The 25,140-nt window shown below is 40.9% G+C and overlaps 1 protein-coding gene across 3 annotated transcripts in view; it reads right to left on the reverse strand.

The window, feature by feature from the left end:
- The window catches only part of FGF14 (fibroblast growth factor 14), a 297,609-nt gene that overhangs the window by 42,053 nt on the left and 230,416 nt on the right, over positions 1 to 25,140 (reverse strand). For all 3 annotated transcript variants that reach the window (XM_081908297.1, XM_081908298.1, XM_081908296.1), the window contains exon 3: positions 23,864 to 23,967. In XM_081908297.1, the coding sequence (XP_081764423.1) occupies positions 23,864 to 23,967 (104 nt within the window). The remainder of the gene's footprint in view (positions 1 to 23,863; positions 23,968 to 25,140) is intronic.

The following is a 25,140-nucleotide window of genomic DNA, read 5'->3' on the forward strand; positions in this document are numbered from 1 at the left end:
ACTTTCATTTCTCATACCGCTTTTGAAATGGCGAGGGGTTTCAAAAGCAGCTGAAGATAAAGAATGGGTAGGGATGTCAGAGGAATCCATCGGAAACAGACCACCAAGCAGATTTCCTTCCATCTGCCCACTCGATCCCCACCGTGGCACTGATTCTTGCTGTGAAAACTGTTCATTTTAGTTCTCTACAACGAATGTTGTGGGGCTGTTTTTATAGAATGCTTCTCTAAATGGCTTGACTGAAGGGAGGAATTGCAATGGGTAAAGGGAAGGATGGCAAAATTGCCCTATATAGGTAAAAACAGATCTACCATGGTGAGAATGTTTCCAAAGCTAAAACTGCAGAACAAAGCTTCAAGGCTCATTTCAATGGACTATGCTATTTAAATGAGTCTGAGTGCCTTGGGAAAGGAGATAACACCTTGCACATACAATAGTTCCTTTGCAAGGGAAAGGTAAGTGAGTAGCTACAGTATTTTAGAATAATGTCATTTCTGTGAGGTGGGGTGTGGAAACTTTTCTATAAAGGAAAGTTTTGAAACTAATCCTGTCTAGTTATCACAGTGACTGACTCCCCTTCCTTCCCAAAATCTGGGAGATCATTCCCCTAATGTCAGACTCAGTGGAGGCTGATTGTGATTGCTCACTAGTGTGATGTGCTCTGCACATAAGGCAAGATTACTTAACATTGTCAGGACTGAGCCATGTGTTGCAAATATGTTCTGCTATGCTCTGATGTGCTTCCTCAGGACAGATGAATCTGTCAACTTCAGTTTCTCATTCTTCCAATCTTAAGTTTGGTTCACCCTGTTTGAATGTGTGTGTGTGTGTTTTAAGTGCATGAAAATATACATGCATTACAGTATTGTGCACAGTTTTTCTAATATGTTATTTTTGTATGTAATTCGGACTAATATATATACATTTTAGAAGTAATTTCCCCCTAATGAATGGCATTCATATACATTCGTTTCACTAATATAGATTTTTTGGTGTGTGATTTCATCACCAAGATGCACATTTTTGTACATGTTCTTTGCTTGGAGAATTGTATTGCAATGTTTGGAGTAGTGCAAATTTCCAAGAAGACCCGTGTTTCAATTCACAGACTTGTTCGAGAAATGTGAATTCACTGAATGAATTTCTTCCCTATCCCTAGTGTGTCCTCTTTCCATACTTATTTAGAACGTCCAAAGAAGCTATGAAGTTAAATTCTGGGACAAAGCCAGCTAAAAGCTATGTTTAAACAATGTAGTTGGGCTGGACTGATTGTATCTTATCAAAAGTAATCATCATTCTAAAATATTATATTATGTCCTCACGTCTGCCTACACCCATTTTGTTGATTTAGTATGCTGGCTCCAGGCTAGCTGGGGACGCGATGTTTCGGTCCACTGTTACTTATTGGCATTATGAGGATTACTGATGAAAATAATGCACCATTACAGTTCATCATTAACATGTTGGCAGAAGGTCTGGATAGGGGACATTCTAATTTAAAACAGTCTTGAATACATTAATGCACATTATGGCAGAACATAAGAATCCTTTCATGAAAGTCTGCATAAGAAAGATACTCTGGAGCGAGAGATACTGGCTAGGACTATATCTCATTCCTTTCAGCACTAATGTAATGGGGTCATATCATCGGCACATTTGTATAGCTGTAAATTTTAATGTAGATTGCTGTTCAGGAAGAGAAATGTTACAAGTTAAAAGAGGTTTAATGAACAATGGCGGCCAGCCATTGATATGAATGATGTATGGACATAACCCTGCATTAGAAACAACTATCTGTGGTAATTAGTTGGAAACATAGCATAGCATGGTTAGGCAAGGATAGGGGGTAAAAGGGTAAAGGGACCCCTGACCATTAGGTCCAGTCGTGACCGACTCTGGGGTTGCAGTGCTCATCTCGCTTTATTGGCTGAGGGAGCCGGCGTACAGCTTCTGGGTCATGTGGCCAGAATGACTAAGCCGCTTCTGGTGAACCGGAGCAGCGCACGGAAACACCATTTACCTTCCCACCAGAGCAGTACCGATTTATCTACTTGCACTTTGACATGCTTTCAAACTGCTAGGTTGGCAGGAGCAGGGACCAAGCAATGGGAGCTCACCCCGTAGCAGGGATTCAAACCACTGACCTTCTGATCGGCAAGTCCTTGGCTCTGTGGTTTAACCCACAGCGCCACCTGCGTCCCTAGGGATAGGGGGTAGAGAATGATAAAGGATATGCACATTGACCCTTTGGATTGAGTAGAATGGAACTTATTCTCAACTAAGTTGCCAGAGAGCACTCTCATATTTCAGAGTAAGCCTCTTTGAATTCAGAGGCACTTACAGTAGTTCTCAGTAAATATGCAGGGATAATTGTGAATTTCTTAAGTCTCAATCCTCTGCATGCTTGCTTCAGAGTTAAGTACTGTTCAGCTCAGAGAGACCACTTCTAAGTAAACATTCAGAGGGTTGGACTGATATACATTCTTTGATTTTTAATGTTATACACAACGGGATTTGTCACCATACAATCATTAATCATATTTAACTGTATTTTTTTTTAATCTAGAAAAGCCACCATGAATTTAGATAAAATTGTCAAAAATGAAGATAAAACTTACAAAGACAGATAGCTGATTTTTTTTGGTAGATTAATTCTGCTAGATCAAACACATCTGCGCTCTCTCGGTAAATAAATAAATCTCCCAAACTGGCATGTCTCCAAATTCAAGCTAGAATTTGTCAGTTAAGCATGGTAAATTCACCTTTACACTATAGGGAACACTTTGCAGCCTTGATCTCATTCATCCTTGTAGCTAACCTGTGACATAAATCCCCATGATTCCTTTTTTTTAAGTGAGATGCGGTGCCATGCCCAAAGCCACAATAGAGTCCTTTGAAGTGTGAACTTAGCTCTCAGGGTCAACCCAATCACCAAAGCCTTGGCAATACTGTCTTTCTGAGAAGGAACAAGGCCTTGGAGTTATAGTTGCTAGCTCAACAAAGATGTGTCATTCCAGCATTCAGAAGCTGTAGAAAACATGAATGCCAAACTATTTTTCAAAATGACCATTCACAACCACAGTACTTTGTCTTTTAATGAAGACATTAATGGTAATGTATATTCTGTCTGTGAGGCGAAGAGAGCATGTGAGTGCTTGTCTACATATATTTCTTCATCTACACTGATGAAGGGAATATTATTTTTTTACAGGAAGCAAATTCTATTTACCGGTTATATAAAAAACCAACCATACAGACAGCATTTTACAACAGGAGCTTGTAGATTCTGACCACTGAGTTTCACAGTGGATTCTGTCATCAGGTGCACACACAGCGCATGTAGTATTTGAGTTTCACACTTGCCACACCTCATTGTACATTAAACAATGAGGAATTCTAGCAACCATTTCAAACAAGTTACCTTCACCTCTAGTTAAAACGAGGGTGGGGGTGGGGGTGGGGGAGAGGAGGAGCACCAAAATTCCTAAGCACAATCAATGTTTCCTAAGCTTGCTTAATAATGAAGGTCCCAAACAGAGAATCTAAATGATTTTTTCCTTACACAGACTGCACTTTACAGCATATTGATTTCCATATGTACACAGCACTAGCATTGATTTTCAGATTAGCTCTATAATAACTCTTCTGCTACTACTTCTTTGAGCTGATGGCTTAAGCCAATTTCTTCCATATCCTTTTTTTCTTCCTATTTTGTCTGCAATTTAGAGATAACATATTGCATGTTACAAGAAAGAGAAGCTGTTGAATGAATTTATTTTACTTAGCTGCATTAGTTTGTTTCTTTGTTTATTGGAGACTAGAAGATATGCTGACCAGTATTCTACCTTGCTTTTTAGTATTAATCCAGTTTTATACCTTTAGCATAAATATATGTGTCAGAATGAGTGGTATGAATTACTGCCAGAAAACTAAATTGAAGTCTTCATAATTCTGTTCATTTGTGGCTCACACACTTTGAAGGGATTAAAAAATTGGATAAGACTCATAAAAGATGCCCCTTCTTTACACTTTTTAAAAATCAAGGTCACTTGGATTACATGCAAACCAAAATAAAGCTACCATAACAATAACAATTCTGATATCCTTTGAATTAGGTGATGTGTACATGAACTGTCTCTGTGTTTTAATTATTCCACTCAATGTTTTTTAAAAAAATTATGGGTGCACGTAGGTGTTTTTGATATGTGTCTAAGGGTGATCTAAGCATTGTATTTATATGTTTACCTCCAAGACACAAATGAAACACTGCTCCTGTTCCAATTAATTTGCAAGAGGGAGCCTGGCTGGCACCGGCAGGAAAGAAATGAATTTTTTAAAGCAGAGAAACACAGATTAACAGAGGCACAAGGACAGCACAATGTGATAGAAGAACTGGATGTTATGTCCAATAAAAGGACATGAGAACATCAATAGCCTTCCTCTTCTCTTCCCTTGCAGCTGCTGCCTTTTGTAAGGTCCCAGCCCTAATCACACGACAAATTGTTTACGTTGACCATGTATATATAGTTCTAATGAACTGGGGTATGTTAAAACAAGCATAATATATCTACACCCACAACTAATAGCAACTGATAGACTAATACAGTGCAGCAAGACATGCTGTAGTTGGAAGCATTAGCAATGCTGAATTCATTTCAGTAACTACAGTAAGCCTTCTCAGTGAAAACAAACAGCACTTGGAACATTCAGTTTTGGATTAGAACTTTTTTCCAAGCTGATGAGCAAATGGTTATGGCTATGGACATGTTCCTTTTGAGTCTGAAATGTTTTCGCATATTGTTTGTCAGATATGGGAACAGAATGGGATGGTTGAGTCCATAATTTGAACTGCCTGCAGACAGATTGAGCCTCTATGCAATTTGTCACTTCTGCGACAGCTCTATTTACAATACTGATTTCTGCCAAAATCTATTCTTGTGTTATATTGTTTTATCATACAGCTGTGTTATTTTGCTAGCAGATCCAAACACATTTCCAGCGTGCACAGCAAATGCATGCCTCCCATTTTGCTTAATGCATTTAATTTGATATTTACTGATATGATTAGAATTGGTCAGGGTATATATTTTAAAACAGAACTGAACTGTGAGAATGCTGGACTAGATGGGTCACCGGCCTGATCCAGCAGGGTTCATCAAGAGTTGCAGATTTCAGTACCTTTTTCTCAGCTTTTTACCAAATGAATTATTGGAGCATGAGATACATTCTCCCTATTCACCCCCAGTAGAAGCACAATACTATAGATGGTTAACACACACAAATGTACACACATTAAGAAGGGGCAAGATTCAGTTTTACATCTATACCAAATGTAGCTATACTTTCCCCAGAACTAGAAATATTCGGATTTCTCTCAAATTAGCACCATGTACCTGGTACAATAAGGGATGCGGGTGGCGCTGTGGGTTAAACCACAGAGCCCAGGACTTGCCGATCAGAAGGTCGGCGGTTCGAATCCCCACGATAGGGTGAGCTCCCATTGCTTGGTCCCTGCTCCTGCCAACCTGGCAGTTCAAAAGCACGCCAAAGTGCAAGTAGATAAATAGGTATCACTCCGGCGGGAAGGTAAACGGCGTTTCCGTGCGCTGCTCTGGTTCGCCAGAAGCAGCTTAGTCATGCTGGCCACATGACCCAGAAGCTGTACGCCGACTCCCTCGGCCAATAAAGCGAGATGAGCGCTGCAACCCCAGAGTCGGTCACAACTGGACCTAATGGTCAGGGGTCCCTTTACCTTTACCTGGTACAATATGGCACCCTCTGTACCAGTTAATGTTGGTAGTCTGATATTTGGCCAAATGTTTCTATGAGATTTATGAGGGTAGGGGTGACAGTAGAATCAGGGCATCATATACTCATAGTCGGGTCTTGTATATTACAACCCCAATTTTTAATCCTCCAATACATTCAGCCTGTGTAAGAATATAAAGTTGGTGTCTTCAAGGCTAAGTCAAAAGGAGATGCAGTAACTGGCTTCTTTGTCATTCACCCTTCTATTGTTTTCAACAGGTCAACATGCCGCAATGCAATAAACAAATAATAATAAAAAATACCCCAGCAACAAAATATAAATATGCATATTTAAATATATGGAAGAGGAGAATCTCCTGTGCCTCAGTCATGTGGTGTTTAGAAATTGCCTTCAGCATATGAATTTTGTTTGTTAATTGTTCTTGCATTAGCTTGTAAACTCTTTTAATGCAGTACACTGGGAAGCAGTGGAAAAACATCTTTTACTCACGTCTGACCTTGCCTTAAACAATTGCCATCTCTTGCTGCCATTTAATCAGCTGCAAGAGAGTGTATCCCTCAACTTCCTTTTTACCCAAAAGCTCTGAAATACATCATGAGCAACACCAACCGAGTTGTTATGCTGCTACTGAACTGTCATTTAGGCTTCAAGGCTTTCCCACTGCCAGTCCTGTTTGCTTTCCTCATAATTGGAAATGACTCTTAAGACAAGCGCCCAGAGCACAGTCTAGAAAACTGTAAAGATTCTGGGAAAGAGGAAGGAGAGGGTAAAGAAAGGAGAGGGAAAGAGATAAAACTATCCCATGCAAAGGTGGATTAAATTTTGATTGATTTGTTTTTTGCAAATACACTGTTTGCAAACTTTTTTTTCCAAAAGTTAGGTGTCACCAACACCTAGCTAAACCATTTCTGCATGACTGACATACCCATGACTCTTACTCACCTAAAAAAATCATATCTAAATAGAGCTAATGTTGTGGAAGTTTTAAATAAGTGTAATAGCTTGGTTGTGTGTTCTACTCTGCAAGGGAAAAAGGGGTGAGGGTCTTTTCTCTGGTTGCAGACGCATCATTGTGAGCCATGATGCTCCACCAGAAGGGGGGGGGAATACACCAAGAATATTGTGTCCATGGCAGCAAGGTAATGGAACAAGACATCTCTATCATCTCATCTGGCAGTGTACCATAAATGGAGGAGAAAGGTAAACAAGGTGCATTGCGCCAAATGCCCACAGAATAGGAATAGGCCTTTGCACAACTCAGAGAGTTTCCATCCAGCCCCCTGCATGGGCTCTGAATCAGGAGTGCCAACTTGAATAAATCGTGTGTGTGTGTGTGTGTTTAGGTAATCTCCGCCTTGCAGAATCGATCAAATGATCACGTAATAATAATAATAATAATAATAATAATAATAATAATAATAATAATGGAAACTATGAGAATGATCGGGAATATACCAGAGAGTGAATCCTATTGAACTTAGTAGGATTTAGTTCTAAGTAAAAATGCTTAGGGTTGCAGTGTAAGGTTGTACAGACTTTACTCAGTCAACTGGGAGTAAGCTCAATTGAATTCAATTGCTTCTTCATGTTTTTTTGTTTTTTTGTTTATAAATATCACCAACTTTACTTGGATGCCTGTATAGGAACTGGAGAATAAAAGGTGTTACTAATATTATCTAATCATGAGCAAGTTTGGCTTTGTATAACTTAATGTTGGTATACTTTCTTTTTATAATTCAAAGAATCTATCTTTTTATCTCCTGTGCAGGATCTAAACATTTCGCCTTTGGACAAACTTTATATTCACTCCAGTACATCTATACTGAAGCCTATGAAAGATTGTATAACATATTATTTTTAAGGAGATTTCCTCCCCCAACCAAGCTACTTACCGCTATTATTTCTATGTATTTATATGTTACATTTCAACTGCTTGTCCACTAAAGAAGACTTTATGTTGAAACACACCTGGCCAATTCATCTAAGGGGCACTCACTTTTCATTGGCATTTGGCCTTTAAGGAGTGCATTCTTAATATTTGTCTGTAGTGTATATTTTAGCTTATGGAATATTAAAAATTTATTATGCAAGCCAGCAAACGTACTTCATCATCAAAACCACTACAGGTCTCTGATTGAAATGATAATGACCTTTCTGGAAATCCCGCAGAAGTGATAGCCTCCTTGAAACAAAACCGCAGGATGATTCTATGAAAATCAAAGGCAACGAGTACTGCTATGAAACTTATTTAATAAATTAACACCAGGGAATGAAATGAGTTTCATCCAAGCAATAATAGCATGCTATTTTTGCCACTGAGATGGGATGGGCATGTCATGGTGCTCAAACACACAGTATTCTAAAATCAAGGAAACAGCAGAACTCTGCCTCTTCAGTGCAGAGGAGAGCTTCACTGTTGTGTGTGACAAATCAAGATTGTCCCTCACATCTTACTCTGTTTTCTTTGAAGGTCATATGAAGCTTTCGGTTATACAAGACATAGCCTGCTTTACTTACATCACCACCGAGAAGACACCTTGAGCATTTTAGCACTACAAGAAATGTTCACTGCGTTCCTTTGCTATATAAATTATAATCTGAGCAAGTGTGAAATACTGAGTTTCATCCCTTCCACTGCTAAATGAGAAATTTAAGTGGGTCAAGGGTATGAAGGATTAGGGGAGATTGCTAAATAATGTGATGAGCTGTTTTTAAAAAGACCACCGTTTCAAACAGAACTCCCCACAGATACCTAACATCTCAATCTGCAAAATCAATTGCTCATTCCTGCCGTTTTCATTATACATACAACACAGTCCATTGCCATTCTCTGCAGCATGGAATTATAAAGACTTAACGTTTCCTAAACCAAAGCCATCCTAAGAAACACATCAACATCTCACTCAGCATGAACTTTTAACGACTTGCCCCTTTTTACATTTAGTCCCCTCCCACTGGTAAAGGAGCATGGAGTAATGAGCAGTGTTTGTATATGGCCACTGGGGTAGAATAAAAACAAAAAGCAGCAGCCCTGGGGCTTGAAGAAGCTGTTAAAATGCACATAGAAGGTGTGACTTGTCAAAAGCCATCATGAAAAACACCTTGCCACTTTCTCTTTGGCATTGCTTTGCAGGTGTCAAAACGGCCTTTCATTTCAGAAAATGAAAAATGGCACACATAAACCAAGTACCGGTATTTTTAAAATGCAAGTAACTGTAAAGTTTTTTAAAAAACAATATTTTTACTTTTAAAATATATTATCCTTTCCTACAACAAATTGTTTGCATTCCAAAGTAAACGTGTTTTAACGTCAGGTCGGCAGAAAAAAACAATATTTTGCTCCTGGTGGTGCAATGATTTTCACAAGTTTAAGATACAAAACTGTGCATGCTTGAAGTGTTCTTTTTTCTTCTTCTTCTCAAGATTGGCAAACTGCTTTTTTGTTGTTTTGCTCCAACATATCAAGAATGTAAAAGCAATTCCAAAGCATGGAATAATGTGGGGGGGGGGGGAGAGCAATGTTCTGAAGAGGGGGCATGACTATTGACTCAAGGTCTAAAGCTACACAGCTGTTCCACTGGGGTGTCTAACGATAGACTCTTGGGGTCTCAAAGCATCCATCACCGGCATGTTTCCCACTGTTTCGTTCTTTGGGGTCAAGCCCTGGGACAGGTATGCTGGAGGTGGACAGACCAGAGACAAGCAGTCTCAAGTGGTATGATACATAAGGCAACGAAATGGTGAGCAACCCTGACAGCCTTTATACTTCCCAGTGACACCAACTTAGTCCTCAAGTCCTCTGCTGAAAGATTATGGAGTAATGCAAGTCTCTACCTGCTGTCGCCCCCCGCCCCCACCTGCCCTCCAACCTAAGGGGGCAGGTGGTACAGAGATCAGGAGGTGAGTGCCTGGATCTCCCCAGGGCTCCCACAGTGGGCTAAATCCTCATTAACTCCATTTTGGATTGTGTTCACTGTCAACAATACACTGCAGAAAATGAAAGGTTTGACGTTTCTCTCTCACTCTGTTGAAATCTCTTGATTTCAAGTGTCTGGAACTCCTGATTTTGGAAGCCTTTGTCCCTGAGTTTCAAGGTTCAGGGGTTGAAGAAGCCTGGTCATCCTTGTTAAAGAATAATTTCAATTCAATGCCTCCCCTTTCAAAAGGAAAATGCCTTATTATTTCAATGTAAAGAGACGTGGGTCGTTAATGTAGAACTTTTTGGATTCAGCCTACAATGTGACATTATTATAGTATGACTTAGGCAAAAGAAGACAAAATAGAACTGTTAATACCAATTCATCAAGGGAAAGGGAAAGACAGAGAAATGGTGTACACTTTTATTAATAGGGACCCTTTCAACCATGAAAACTAATCCTTTTTGATTGTTTAAAAGTCTTTCCACTGCCATGAACTCAGATACTTAATTCTAAAGAAAAGGGCATTGCTTTTTAACTGTTTGTTTAATATTCTCACACTGTCCCTACCAAACAAAATAGGTAATTGGAAAACTGGAAGTATAGGGAGATTGTGTTTTTTAAAAAAGGAAAGCCACTGTGATGGAAGGATGGTGAAGTCATCATGAGAAAAGCAGACCAAACAGATAACAACTGATACTAATGATATGCCATTTACTATTTTGCTACGGTGCAGGGCTCATGTTCACATTACAGTGGTACCTCGGGTAAAGTACTTAATTCGTTCCGGAGGTCCATACTTAACCTGAAACTGTTCTTAACTTGAAGCACCACTTTAGCTAATGGGGCCTCCTGCTGCTGCTGCACCGCCGGAGCACAATTTCTGTTCTCATCCTGAAGCAAAGTTCTTAACCTGAAGCACTATTTCTGGGTTAGCGGAGTCTGTAACCTGAAGCGTATGTAACCTGAAGCTTATGTAACCTGAGGTACCACTGTATATGAAAAAATACAAAGGACACACCAACACAGGAGATGTAGGAGGCAGAATGGGGATAGAATTCAATTCAAATTCAGGCATTTTTCTTGGGGAAGGGTCATAGTTCAGAGCATCTGCTTTGCATGCAGAAAGTCTCTGGTTCAATCTCTGGCACATACACCGCTCCCTTAAGATGATCTCCACCTCTCACTGTTCCCCCTTTGTCTCTTATGGAGCTCCACCTCTTACTGCTATAACAGTGTGAGGCATTAATGCAGTTGCATCACATAAAGGCAGTCATCCCACTCTAGCAGCGAAGGCAGAGCAAAGATGGGGGAGTCTCCCAAAACCCCCTCTTAAGAAATGACTGTTGGGAGGAGCACAGAGAGAAGACACACCATGGTGCACCTGCAACAGCACAACTGGATGCCCTCATCTGTCCCAGGTGCACATCCGTCTCTACAGCCACATCAGGCACTGCAACCTCCCAACAGCCTGACCTCACCCACAAAGGCCCACTCCTCCACTGCCTCCCGAAACAGGCGGATGCCAGCAGTGTGGAATAATGCTCTATAAATGGGTCCTTATTTAATGCAAATCCTTTCAGAGGTTGATCTTCCTCTCTTAGCTCTCTTTGCACACACACACTCCAGCTATCAATATGGCCGATGGCCTGGATCTTGATGTGACAGTTCATAACTAATTCAGATACTGGCCAAAAGGGACAAAGGAAAACAAACCAACTGACCCCAGAATGGATTGTGCTCCCTGCAAGGTGATTATGTTTGTTTAGCAAAATAAATGATATCCAACCCTTTCTCTCCCTTTTATTAATACAGTGGTACCTCGGGTTAAGAACTTAATTTGTTCCGGAGGTTTGTTCTTAACCTGAAACTGTTCTTAACCTGAAGCACCACTTTAGCTAATGGGGCCTCCTGCTGCCACTGTGCCGGCGCCGCGTGATTTCTGTTCTCATCCTGAAGCAAAGTTCTTAACCTGAGGTACTATTTCTGGGTTAGCGGAGTCTGTAACCTTAAGCGTCTGTAACCTGAAGCATCTGTAACCCGAGGTACCACTGTATAGCAAAAGTCAACTAATAGACACGTTTGCAAACAGTGTATTTTTCTTCATGGAAAGTAGGAACCACAGAATGCAACTTGGGGAATCCTCTGGAGGCCCTTTATTCTAGGAATACAACCTTATTTAGAAGACTGAATTATGAGGCTTATTTAGTTAGAGGTGAGGCAGAGCCTCTTTTTTATCTGTTATATTTAGCTCCTCTAGAGTGGATTCTGATGGCAATAAAAATAAGCATTTGACTTTCTTTGCAATGTGATGGACACTTTCAGGGGTGAATGCGATTTAAATATTCACATTCATAGACTTGAATCTGAGCACTAGGACTTGTAATGGTTTTTTGTCCTGATCTAGATTTTTCATTATAAGTTTGCTTAAAGGAATATATGGTAAGTCACCAGATACGGCACAGGTTGGACACTCTCTTTAGGTTTAAACATTTCTGGCAATTGGAATTGTTACTGTGCATACTGATGACACTCTCTGACATGCAGTAAGGATATCATGTTGTAAATAATTGGTTTAATTTTTTTGGCTATCTAAAACACTATAGCTTTGTTCTCAACTGTTTGATTACGTACAAGTGACAACAAACTGAGTAAAAATATGTTGTAATACATTGTTTCTGGCCTTTACACTGTTTCCTGTTGCCCACCCTACATTCCTATCTACTAGAGAATGCATACATGTTTGCTGCTAGGAGTAGACTCAGTGACAGGATCCAATCAAACTCAGTGTGGCTTACAACAGATATATAAATCACAGCAAAACTAAACACAAATCTAACAATAAAGCAGTAAAATAGATCCACTATAAAAAATATCAAAGGATTTTCTTTAAAAATGTTATAATATTGATGTTGTATGCAAATAATATAATACATGGGTTTTTTGTATTGTATTTAGTTTGCTATGTTTTTGTTAACTACTCTGATCAGCTTGTGGAAAGGATTTTTTTTTAATGATTGCATTTGTAACAGGAATTTCCCCAATTAAATGGTCTATGGATTACCCTATTATCATTAATATTGTCCTGTTTGGACAGCACTCATCCAGTGCACCACTGATTCCAGATAATTGTGCAGGAAAGTGATCACAATATGGATCTGATAAAAAAGAGAAGGAGTGCTGAATGCTATTGGTATATTTATGATTCCTAATTCCATACCCGCAAGATAAGCTTACCTAGCTGTCTCAGGTAGCTGTTAAAAAGAAGAACTTGTGGAACTCATTCAGTAAGTTCAACCAGAAGAAAAAATAGTCCTCCAACCCTACCTTTTAGAACCTGCTTTCTGGAAAAAGGCAGAACAAGAAAGTCCCAAACTGGAAAGGCAGTCCAGAATGATACTACTGTCATCTCAGAATTATGTTGTCAAAAGGTGCCAAGAGCTTCAATGTAATTAACAGAGCCAATCCTCTCCCAGTGTAGGCTAGGCTAGTCAATGAAGTTTCTATCCTAAAGACCTGGAAACAAACTGCAAAGGGTCTATAATACATAATAAATCATATTTATCCAGACACCTACAGTGGTCTACCCACTACCCTCTTTAACAACTTGCCCCTATATGGTACCTGAGACTAGTTTGCCATCATTAAGGTCAGCAGAATCTAAAGCTTGCTTATTTAGTAGGAATGATACCACCATCTTCAACATGGCAGGCAATAACCTCGCAAAAAAGAACTATTAATGATCCTACACATCAAGCAGACAAAGCTTCTCACGACTAGCTATCACAAGCCAGAAAAGGTAGAGGTCAAGTACACAAGTCATGGCTTGGTTTTCTCCAAGCACTTTGTCTCCATTTCCAGGAGAAATCGAACGCAGCTGATCCAGGCAACTGCAAAAAGAAGAAACCAAGGGGAACTTCAGTAGTGATTCCATTATCAACATGGCATCCATGTCAGAGAGGACGCCAAGTGACCTTATCTGCAAAGTGTCTTGCAAACAAGTCACAGTGGGCTTCAGAAGCCCCCTAACTACAAAAGCCTCATAACTAGCTCAGTTGCATAACACTTTGAAACACAATGCCAATGCAGAAGCAATATTTCTACTGTAAATATTGTTTTGTAACTTAGTGACTGTGTTACTCAGAAAAAAAACATATTTTCTTTTCTTCTTCATGGTGCCTTTTTGTCCTTGACTATTTGCGGATGTCTAATTAGATATTTTAAAAAATGTTATGCAAAGCTTGTTCGTCACTGCACCCACATATTTTTCTCATTTGTTGTACAGTATCCATTCATCTAGTGTTACTAGTAGATCACAAGGAAATTTTAAATACTTTGAGAAGCACTTCCTTTAGAAAACTTTAGGACAGGTTTACTTATCTTTGTTAAAGTGGCTCTTGTTATATATAGTTTTTGAAGGTAATGATTCACTTTATACTTCCTAAAAACATAGCTAGTATGATATAAAAGATACAAAGATGATAGCAGAAGCTGGTTTTTACCATAAAGTTTTGTAAATGTAGTTATTTATAGGAAGCTTTGAAATTTCAGGCAAGGATAATATTACGTCAGAACAAATTGTGATTGCCTCAGGTGGCAGGATTCACTGGGCAGCAGATCCCAATGCTGATCTTTCTTCCTGCCTTGTCCTGATGTAGATCTTCCCTCACCCCTTCTTCCCTGGCAGGGATGGGGATGCCGTTTTGGGGTCTGCCTCAGGTACCTACATGTCTTGGGCTGGCCCTGGGCCAGTCTGCCTACGGATGTCAGGAGCTGAAGTGTGGGCAGGTCAGCAATAAAACACCCAGGGTCATTGAAGTTAACTCTTTATTCAAAGAACCCAAAACAGCATAGGCCTAGTGCTCACAGCAACTCTTCTCAGTAGGTCCCTCCCCAATGAGGCAGTTGCAAGGACTGAAGGTCCCCACCTTTCCTACCGCTCTCTAAGGCTCGTCCCCTGGTTCCTTCCCCAGCATCCTAAGGCTCCTTCATCTTGCCTCTTTTTGCTCTGTCCTTTCCCCTGGGAGACCAGGGGGGAGAGGAGCTGGGTCACAGCTGGAGCAGGAGACTGCCTGACTTATTCAGCAGCCTGCCTCCACTCTGCCTCCAGACCCCTCTCCTGCTTCTGCCTCCGATTCTGGACTGCTGTCTGCCACAGCATCTTCCAGCTCACTAAACCCTGTTGCCCTTTCAGCTTCTGACACCTCCTCCTCCCAGTCTGCCCCTTTTTCTCCCTCTGACCACTCATTGTCATCCCACCACCCACCCACCCCTGGCTCTGAGCCTTCTTCCCCAGGGTTCCTCTTAGGGGTTTCCCAGGTGGTACCTTCTGCCACTCCTCTGCATCCAGTAATTGCATGACAAAGGATGAGTGTATGTAAGATAAGGTCCCATGCTACATATATATGTATATACCTTAAACAAAATATATTATTAAGTTTTCTACTCCAAACTGAAGCCTAAAATTAAATAAATATGTGTATTGTCTTTTTCCACAGGCTCACCAAAATTTCCCCCCTTCCCCGCCAAAGGAATGCTGCATAACAAGGAATAAAAATGTTAGTAGCATATTCAACTGGAATTGTGGTTGAATAAATTGCATTACAAATTGTGTGGGTGTGCTTATATAACTGGTCCAATAAAGGGCCAGAAGTTCAGTACAGGTTACAAGAAATACCAAAGAAAAAGAGTCAGGAATAAAAAAATTTGCCAGACCAGATCAGGCTATGGATCCATCAATGTACGTTCAGAGCCCTTGCTTAGGGCTTCAGAAGAGGGTGGGGGGAAATAAAATCTATAATGTACCTTCTGAAATATGAAATGCTGCTTAGCAAGAGCAGTACTGCTTCCTAACCCCCTTTGGCAATCACCTTACTTCTGAAGCATGAGATTAGATTACCATTATTTTAGCATGTATAACCAGAGTGTTCCTTCGTGTACTTCTTCTAAAATTTCTTTGTCCTTTCATAAGTTGACTATAATCATGCAAGGCCCTGTACCCTTCCAAAAGCAACTATATGGTGTAAGAAGAGAGCAAAAGAAAATAATGGACATCTCCACAGCTGCATTTACTGCTTGTTTGTTTGAAACCATTGATATCTGGTCACAAATCTCCCACTGTCCCATTTAGTTTGGCTCTGAGAGGAGCTCTCCAAGGTCTCGGATAGAAGCCTATTCTAACCTTACTAGGGGAGATCTTTCGAACTGCAGAGATGCTATGGGACTGAACCTCAACCCTGCTTTTAGGGATGCTTGAGGATTTTGTTAGGTCTTAAGTGAACTGACCTCATCCATACTTTCCAGACAGACAACACAGATCAGAACGCTGCTATCCTTCAGTTTTTGCCAAATTTTGTGATACAGCTCCACTCAAAGAATGTAACAAAATGGATGCAAAAACGAGGGTGGTGGTTGTTTTTTTAAGGATAAAATGCTTCTAAAGTACGTATTTTGTAGAAATGTGCATTAGATAATGTGAATTCTCTTGCAAAAAGCAAACCAACAATCAGTCTGATGTGAAAATTGGATGGAACAGACTCACATGCAAAACTAAGATGGACCAGAAATAGGCTGATCCATCTACCTCTACATTCTGCATGCAAAGCAGTGTACCACTGCCGAGCTATGTACCTGGTTGCAATGATTGCTCATCACTAAATGTAAATCATGTGAAAATTTCTCACGCTGCACTTACCAGTGGTACCACCCTATTAAAAATGAAAATGAATTATTCTGAGCTGACAAGTGGCTCTGTAGTAACTTTAGCAAAAGTAACATTTTAGGTTTCAGCTAAAGATGAGATTGCACAGCTGGTGTACCAAAACCATTATCTTGCTCCTTCCTAGGTTAAGTCTTAAATATACAGCTTAACTACACTGAGGAAATGCACGTCACAATCCTGGGAGTCTCTTTAGACACATCCAAGGGTGTGTTTGTAGCTAATGAAACTTGTTGACATTTTGTTGGGCTATGGATACTTAAAGCTTCATGAAGTTTCAAAAGTGGTTTGCTGCATAAAAAAAAAGGTGATAGAGCTAGCTGACCACCATTTGATAATATAATATAAGCCTGAAATCATGCTGGGCTCATAGAGTTCACTGCACAGCTTTCTGGATTGTGGCCTTCAAGTGGTTTTTTTGTTTTTGCTTAAATAAAGGATGAGCACTCTGAAGCCTACATAAAAGATCCACCCTGAGCTAAACTTCTTTCTTCTTTGACTTTGATTTAAATATAATAGAATGTCACCTGTAAAATATTGATTACCTTTAGTCACATTCCCTTTCATTTTGTATTGTATCTAGTCCTATACATTTCCCTAAGGCAGAAAGCTATTTTCTCACGGATGAGTTGAAAAGCAAGCTCTAAGCTACTGATGGGAGTATTAATAAGGTGACAATATGGAGAAGTCAGGGGGACAGAAACCTCCGACACCTAAAATGCACTCCCAACGTAATGCACATAAGAGAAGTGCTAGAATATCCTCATTTCTTGATAGCTCATTACTGGCAAGTGCTGAATGAATTTTCTTTAGTGAATGCTTTTGGTTGGAAAAAAGTTTGAGGGGGCTCAAAATATTTTCTGAAAGACTGTGCCCCCCAAACAATTTAATTTCCCTTTTTTTTTCATTTTGGATTTCTACAGAGGGTTATTCTTCTTAATAGCTGTGTGAACCAGCCAATCAGGGATAATAAGAGTGAGTGTGGTAACAATACAGCACCACATGATCAATCAGATTTAGGTTTGTGACAGCAAGAAGCCAAATCAGAGTAGGGGCAATGCTTCCTGCATCTACTTACCAGGTGAACATTCCCCCCTCTCTAAATATCACTGACACGGGTGGATATGTTTTGAAGGATGTAAATGTGGCTGACTTCTAATACTGAAGTCAACCATCAGTCTTCTCATTGATTCTGCTTTGAGAAGCCATTCTAAATTCAGCTTCTGTTCAATACAACTTCAAAATAAAGCCTGTGTAAATAGCCATTAGCTATTGCTTGGTGACACTATGCAGCTCATTTCTCCATCCCACTTGCTACAACTGGAAAGAAGTGTGATTTGATTCTTCCGTCCTCACTGCCCATTGACTGCCAAGTGGACCTTGCAAAAGCAGCCAAGATAAGGCTTTCTGCAGCTGGTGGATATCAGCTGTGGCAAAGACAGGGATGGCCTGAAACTCCCTGCTTGGCCTTAGCTACTCGCATCTGTGCACTGATGCGTGGTGACCAGGAAATGAAAGTTCCCCTGTTTTTCTGAGCCCATTCAGACTATCAAACCATCCCAGAATAACCTGGGACTATATGCAAATGATGGGTTGTCAACACAGGTTGCATACACACCATGCCTTTAAAGAGTGATACAGTGGTACCTCAGGTTAAATACTTAATTCGTTCCAGAGGTCCGTACTTAACCTGAAACTGTTCTTAACCTGAAGCACCACTTTAGCTAATGGGGCCTCCTGCTGCCGCCGCACCACCGGAGCACGATTTCTGTTATCATCCTGAAGCAAAGTTCTTAACCTGAAGTACTATTTCTGGGTTAGCGGAGTCTGTAACCTGAAGCGTATGTAACCTGAGGTACCACTGTATTTTTTCTAGAAAAAGAGGTGCAGGAACTCACCAGGAACACCTCCCACATTCTCTTAGAATGGCAATGGTGCCTACCTGAGAGGTGCCGGGACTGAGTTTCCCCATATCCCGGCTGAAAAAAAGTCCTGCCTTTAAAGCACATGACTTCCCCTAAAGAATCTTGGGAACTGTAGTTTTTTAAGGGAGCCTGGAATTGTGAGTAGTAAAACACAGTCCCCAGGATAATCTGGGGGAAGCCACGTGCTTAAACGTAGGGTGAGTCTGCAGACACAGTATCTCCTCACACTTGAATAAGGCCACCTACATGGCAGGAATAGGGACTTGCTAGTTCATAGCTCCACCATGATCCTGCTCCCAAAAATAAATAAATCAAGAGTTGCTGCAGGTCACTACTTGCATGGCTAAAGTCAAGTTTTGTGAATTATTGGTTGGTTATGCATGTAGCACAGGCAATGCGTGAAGTGCTGGGATCCATAAAGTGGTGCAAAGAGGACAGGTTTCCCCACAGGATTTCAAGCCTTTTCACCTCTGATCCTAGTTGAAAATGATATGGAAACGGCTTCTCTCAGAGTATGTCAACACTTCTAGTTCTGATTCCATATCTGTCACTTATCTGCTACAAGTGAAGTATCCCAGACAGTGTGCAGAATCCAAATTACATCTGAAACTTGTAGGCTGCATAACAAAAGCATTCCTTACTAGTGGCTTGTACAGCTGAATGTAAGGGTAATTAATTCCATTCATATGTTGTGCACTGTAAAAAGAGAAGTGGAAACCTAGTTCATCCGCATAATAATTCTGCAATATATGACTTTAGCAATCTATTTATTTTTTTAAGTGACCAATGCAGTTTATTAATTGCTTTTTCTGAAATTAACTCCACATCAGATTGTGGCATTGCTATCTTTTACTATCAAATTTAGTTCTTCAATGCAGGTGTGTTTCAGTTCCAATCTATTTCAATTTCCCCAGAAGAACAGCTGTAGCCAATGCCATGCAAAGGAGAGAGTCCATTTTTGTAAAGGAGCTTTCCTGCCTTCGCGGCCTCCTGAAAAATGCCATGAGGATCAGGAGACTCTCAGTAGAGGTCTGGGATGTGGCAGGGAGCCTGCTATGGGAGAATTGCCAGAAATCAAGTGGAGAGGTCTCATAAAATCAGGAAATCACTTGTGCAAGGTATCTCCACAGCAGGGAGAAGAAGGTGAACTTTGCCTGAGCAACTTCCACACGCACAGCATTAGGTAGCGCTCACAGCATTTATTTGTTTAACTTTCATTTAATATATTTATATAGCGCTTAATGTTTAAGATAGTCTCTAAGTCAGGAGTCAGCAACCTGCGGAGCAAGTGGGTCGTTTAAACGGCCCATGAGCTGCCCCTGAATCGAGCCGCCCGCTCGGCGAGACCCGGCGCACTGCGCTAAACCACTGCAGCGCGGAGCAGGGACTCGCTTCTGCAGTGCCAGAAATCGCATCTGCGCAGACGAAGGAAATCATGTCTGCGCATGTGCATATGCAATCCAGCCCATGGAGCGATCTCCGCAGGAGTGAACCAGCCCAGGAAAGGTAAACCTTGCTGACCCCTGCTCTAAGTTAAGACAGGGAAATCTTAAATTTCACTATGTTTGCTATTAAGTCTTATGTTTCATAGCACAAGAATACAAAATCTTGAAATCATGGAGCTGCAAATTACCATAGAGGCCATCTAATCTAAACTCCTTGCTGACTATACAAGATGTGACTAGAGTATCCCTGCTTAAATGCCTCCTCCTGTGAAGGACTCATAGACCCATAGAACTGTACAGTTGGCAGGGACCCTGAAAATCCTGTAGTCCAACCCCCTGCAGCACAGGAATATGCAGCTGCCCCATACAGGGATCAAACCTGCAACCTTGGCATTATCAGCGCCCACCTTCTTCTTCTTTGGCGATCACTCGTAGCTGAGTAAGATTGGAGACTAGACAGCCTGCTTCACTTTTGAACAGCTCCTAGTCTTACGAAGTTTCTCCTAATTTTTAGCCAAAATTAGCTTCCTTGCATTTTTCACACATTGAGTCTAGTCCTTCTGGGGCAACAGAATACAATAAATGTTTAGGTTCAGATAGGACTTTTTTCCAGCCGGAACTCACTGGAACTCAGTTCCGACAGCTCTCAGATGGGTTCCATTGCCATTATAAGAGAACAATAGAGGAGTTCATGGTGAGTTCTGGCACCTCTTTTTCTAGAAAAGTAGCATTGAGTTCAGACAAGAGGCAGTGAATTTTTTGAATTTTTTCCCCTTTGAATAGCTGACCATCACGAGATATCATAAAATGGTGAAGGCTGGAGTCTAAAGCATTGGTGCTTTTTCTTTTTCCTTTTTCCTTCCTTCATCCACTCCTGCACAGTACAACCTTTTGCATGTTTATTAGGAAGTCACACTGTGCTCCGTGGAGCTTATGCCAAGCAAAGTGTGCATAAAAATATAGCCCTTACTCTGTTGGTAAGTTGCCTCTCTGCCAAAAGGCATCCATGGTGACATACAATGCTAAAATCAACCATACAACTAACTGACCAGTAAAAAAGATCACTAAAGCAACAGCACAATCCTATGCATGCCTAATATGATGTAAATCCCACAAAGTTTAATGGGGCTTCCTCCTAGAGTATAGGATTGCAGCCTAAGATCAACTTGAACATTACACTTGAACTTGATACACTGTGCACCCTCTTTTTTTAAAAAAACAGCAACCACATTTTGCTAAGGTTGGTTCTGACCTCTGTTTCTTCCTTGCTATGAGTTCTTATATTTCTAACTATTTCACACTCTTGAAAAGAAAGAAATAATTCTTTTTCTCCAACAAAATGCATTGCCCTTTAACTTACTGATGCACATTATGATAGATTGAGCCAGTCCCTTTAAGAAACACCAGCGAATGCTACAGCAACCTCTGAAATATACAGTTTACATTTCTTTGCATATATGCGGGGCTTTTTTCAGCCAGAACTCACCAGAACTCAGTTCTGGCACCTCTCAGGTGGGCGCCATTGCCATTATAAGAGGACAAGGGAGGCATTCATGGTGAGTTCTGGCACTTCTTTTTCTAGAAAAATAGTACTGCATATATGTTTGCATGCACAAAAACACAAAGGTACAGGTACACAAACACCCACCCACCATTAAAATATAGCCTTTCTATGTCAATAGTTATGGTGACTTTAACTGCAATGGAATAGTCTTTAGAAAGCCACATGGTAGGGTGTTAAATCTCTCTTCCTAGGAATTTCCATTCCTAGGAAGATTTACAGACTACCTGCCAATCTATTTTTAGAAAGATATTTAACATTTCAGAATGTCTTTCTTACCCCTACAAATGATGGAAAACAACGTAATAACCATGAGTTGGGGGAAATGTGTTAATTGCACCCAATCCTACTACATAGGGAAAAAATTGCTACAACTGTGAAGTGAGTTGTTTTATAGATGTTTGTCTGCAAAGCCATATACATGTGATCATGGAGATGTTGTTGGACTACAGCTATCCCTGATCGCTGACCATGATGTAGTGATGTCCTGAAACCTTCTCATGGTCACACGTTCTTCATACAAAGGAACAGAAAAGCAACCCATCACAGCAGGAGTTCAGATCGTCTCCATCCTGGGGGGTATTTGCACACTTTTATTTTGCAGTTCTTCTACGGCACACTTTTAGTACGGTACTCAAAAACACAGATCTTCCATATGCCCATGTTTCGATGTATGACAGAGAGGTGCTGTGCAATACTCATTTTTATCTCGATGACATTTCAGCTACTAGAACATTTCCTCCTAATTAACTTTAAAAAGCACTGTCATCCATTCAAAACAAACAGAATATTTTTCTTCAGGGTATCAGGAGCTTGATAATATGTCTAACATTCCTTCAAATGGGGAAAAAAAAACCCCAAACCATTACATTGGTAACTCAAGGCAGCTCTTGAGATAAGGCTTGTAAAAAGCATAATGAAATTCTAAGCAACTCCTCTAACAGATAACGTTATTTAAAACCAATGTTACGATCATGCTAGAGGAATGCACACCTGGAAAAAGGGTTCTGTGTATTTATCTCCAGCTAGATAAGGAGCTGCATCCATAAACATGTGCTAGGTGCACTGGGTGAGAGCCCAAGTCAGCAGCCTGCATGCACATAGCATTAATGAGACTATCAGTGACATGCTGCTGCAGCCATACAGTTGGATCAGGGCCATGCAGTACCATTCTGCCAAAAGTAAGCATTTTCAGTTCAATGGGAGAGTTAACCACACCCTTGAAACTCATCTCCTCAAAAATTACTGGAAATTACACGAGTTGAGTTTTGACTAGTTCATCTGCCTGAATAATATCTACCAGAAGCACTTTTTTTCTATTATGTGACTCCTTTTATTTTAAGGAATTAAAAACTTTAATTCTACCTCAATGACAATAAAACATGAGCTTGCAAAAATGCTGACATGATTCATTTTTGTATGCATGGGGAAAAAAATAAATTCCTGCACAAAATGTTTGAAGAATCAGGCCAAAATGATGTACACGGGAGGCAGATAAACTCTCTCCCACTGAAATTGTAGGGGCTCCCATGTGCTTTGGTTTATGGAGGAGAACGTTTTATTGCCTTCAATCATGACAATGACATCCTTGATGGGAAACCCACCAGCTTCAATTATTACGTTAGAATGTAGGATAATGTAAACACAGCATCGCCCAAGTTAATCAAAACACATTGTTATCTGAATTTACTGTGAATCTTCTTTGGAATCTCATATCAGCTCTAACTCTGAAGAATCTTCCTATTTATCTTTACCTCCCAAAGCTTTGAATTTCATGCAAATTACCTGAATAAGTGAGGCTGTAATACTGTGTAGCAAATATCAATATATTAGAAGAGTTTGGACTTCACACCTTCCAGTCATAGAACTCAGTAGCGTAGCGTGGGGGGTGCAGGGGGGGGCCGGCCGCACCGGGCGCAACCTCCGGGGGTTAGGGGGCGCAAATCCACGGGTTAGGGGGCGCAAATTACTTGCCTTGCCCCGGGTGCTGACAACCCACGCTACGCCACTGATAGAACTGTACAGTCATATTAAACAAAGTCCTCCAGCTACTGCTTAGAATGCATCTTCTAACCATTATCAAATTATTGCATGGGCATAACTAACTGCTGCTTCTCATGTTTCATGGTCAACATTGGGAGTGGCTGCAGCACTGCTGCTTCTTGCAACCCTGAGACAGCAAGAAAAGCTGCAAGCCTCATGCTGTGACTCCTCCCTGTGCCAGTGTGTGGGCTCCTCCTATGTGGCTCAGAACTTCTGATGCTACTTTCATAGTTCAGGAAGATACCTTACTGCAGTCGCTTCCACAGGACAAAAAATGTTGTGAGAAAGGGTTGTGTCAGTGATTTGCAGTCTGGAAATCCCACATGAAGGTTTTATCTCCTTATTAAACCCACAGGTATTAAGAATCAATATGTAGAATCATCTCGCCATTCTTCTTGACAAATCCTGCAAGATTTTCTATTAATTGGATCTACCTTTTTATAGAAAAGTAGATTAGAACCAATAGCCATGGCATATTACTTACTGACGTATAAAGGAACCCTTCTCCATTTAGGGCTATATACAAGCCTGTTTTTACACCCTGGATAGCGACAACTCGAAGTCCCACTGGTATAAGGTTGAACAATGCTGTAAAAATAAAGAAGATCTGTCACAGATAAGCAAATGATGTCATGTAGAAATCCTATGCACAGTTAATTCTCAAGTTCTACCTGTGACTATATCGTAAGACTGAAGCCAGAATGCAACAAAGTTCATTTCAGCCGCAGTGTTAGCAATCAAGCTAGGAGTAGTGGCAGTAGCAGATTTAAATTGGTTCAAAAACACTTCTTGCTGTACCAGAATTATTTCAGATTGGTTCCCATGAAAAAATAAATATGTACCTTCTTCACTCAGGTTCACTTTTGTCATGTGTGAAAATATTCAAAGTTACAACAACAACATATTATTATTTGCACCCCACCCATCTGACTGGGTTGCCCCAGCCACTCTGGGTGGCTTCCAACATATATAAAAACATAATAATACCTTAAACCTGAAAAAGTTTCCCTATACAGGGCTACATTCAGATGTCTTTTAAAGGTCATATAGTTACTCATCTCCTTGACATCTGATGGGAGGGTGTTACTGAACATAAGGTGGGCACCACTACCGAGAAGGCCCTCTACCTGATTCCCTATAGCTTCACTTCTTGCACCAAGACAGAAGAAGTAAACCAGGAGTCGGCAATGTGTGGCCTATGGGCAGGATGCGGCCCACTAAGACTGTTTTACCAGCCCATGAGCCGCCCCCAAACTGAGCCGCCCACTCGGCGAGTCCCCCGCGCACTGTGCTAAACCAGCGCAGCGCGGGGACTCGCCGAGTGGCACCGGAAATCGCATCTGTGCACGCGCATATACCAGAAATCGTTTCTGCGCATGTCCAGACAGCCAAAATCACTTCTGCACAGGCGCGATTTTTGGCATCTGGGCATGAGCAGACGCGATTTCCGGCATCGTGCTGTGCCAGTCTGGCCCACAGATGATCTCCGTGGGAGTGATCTGGCCCATTGCCAGTAAACCTTGCCGACCCCTGAATTAAACCCTTCCCTGCTATCTAAACCTTATGACAACAAGGCTTCAGAGAAGCTGAATTGCAGCATCCATCTTTGAAAGTACCAGTGTGCACAAATAGCTGCTTTAAATTGCTTCCCATAGCAACGGTCTCCATGTGGTAAGCCATTTGTGTGTTGTAACGGCTCACCACACAGATGGGGTTTTTTTGTGCAACTTCAGCCTCTCACTCTCCCCCCCCCCCCAGGTC

This window comes from Podarcis melisellensis (genome assembly GCF_964234715.1).
Source record: "Podarcis melisellensis genome assembly, chromosome: 4".
Classification (NCBI taxonomy): Eukaryota; Metazoa; Chordata; class Lepidosauria; order Squamata; family Lacertidae; genus Podarcis; species Podarcis melisellensis.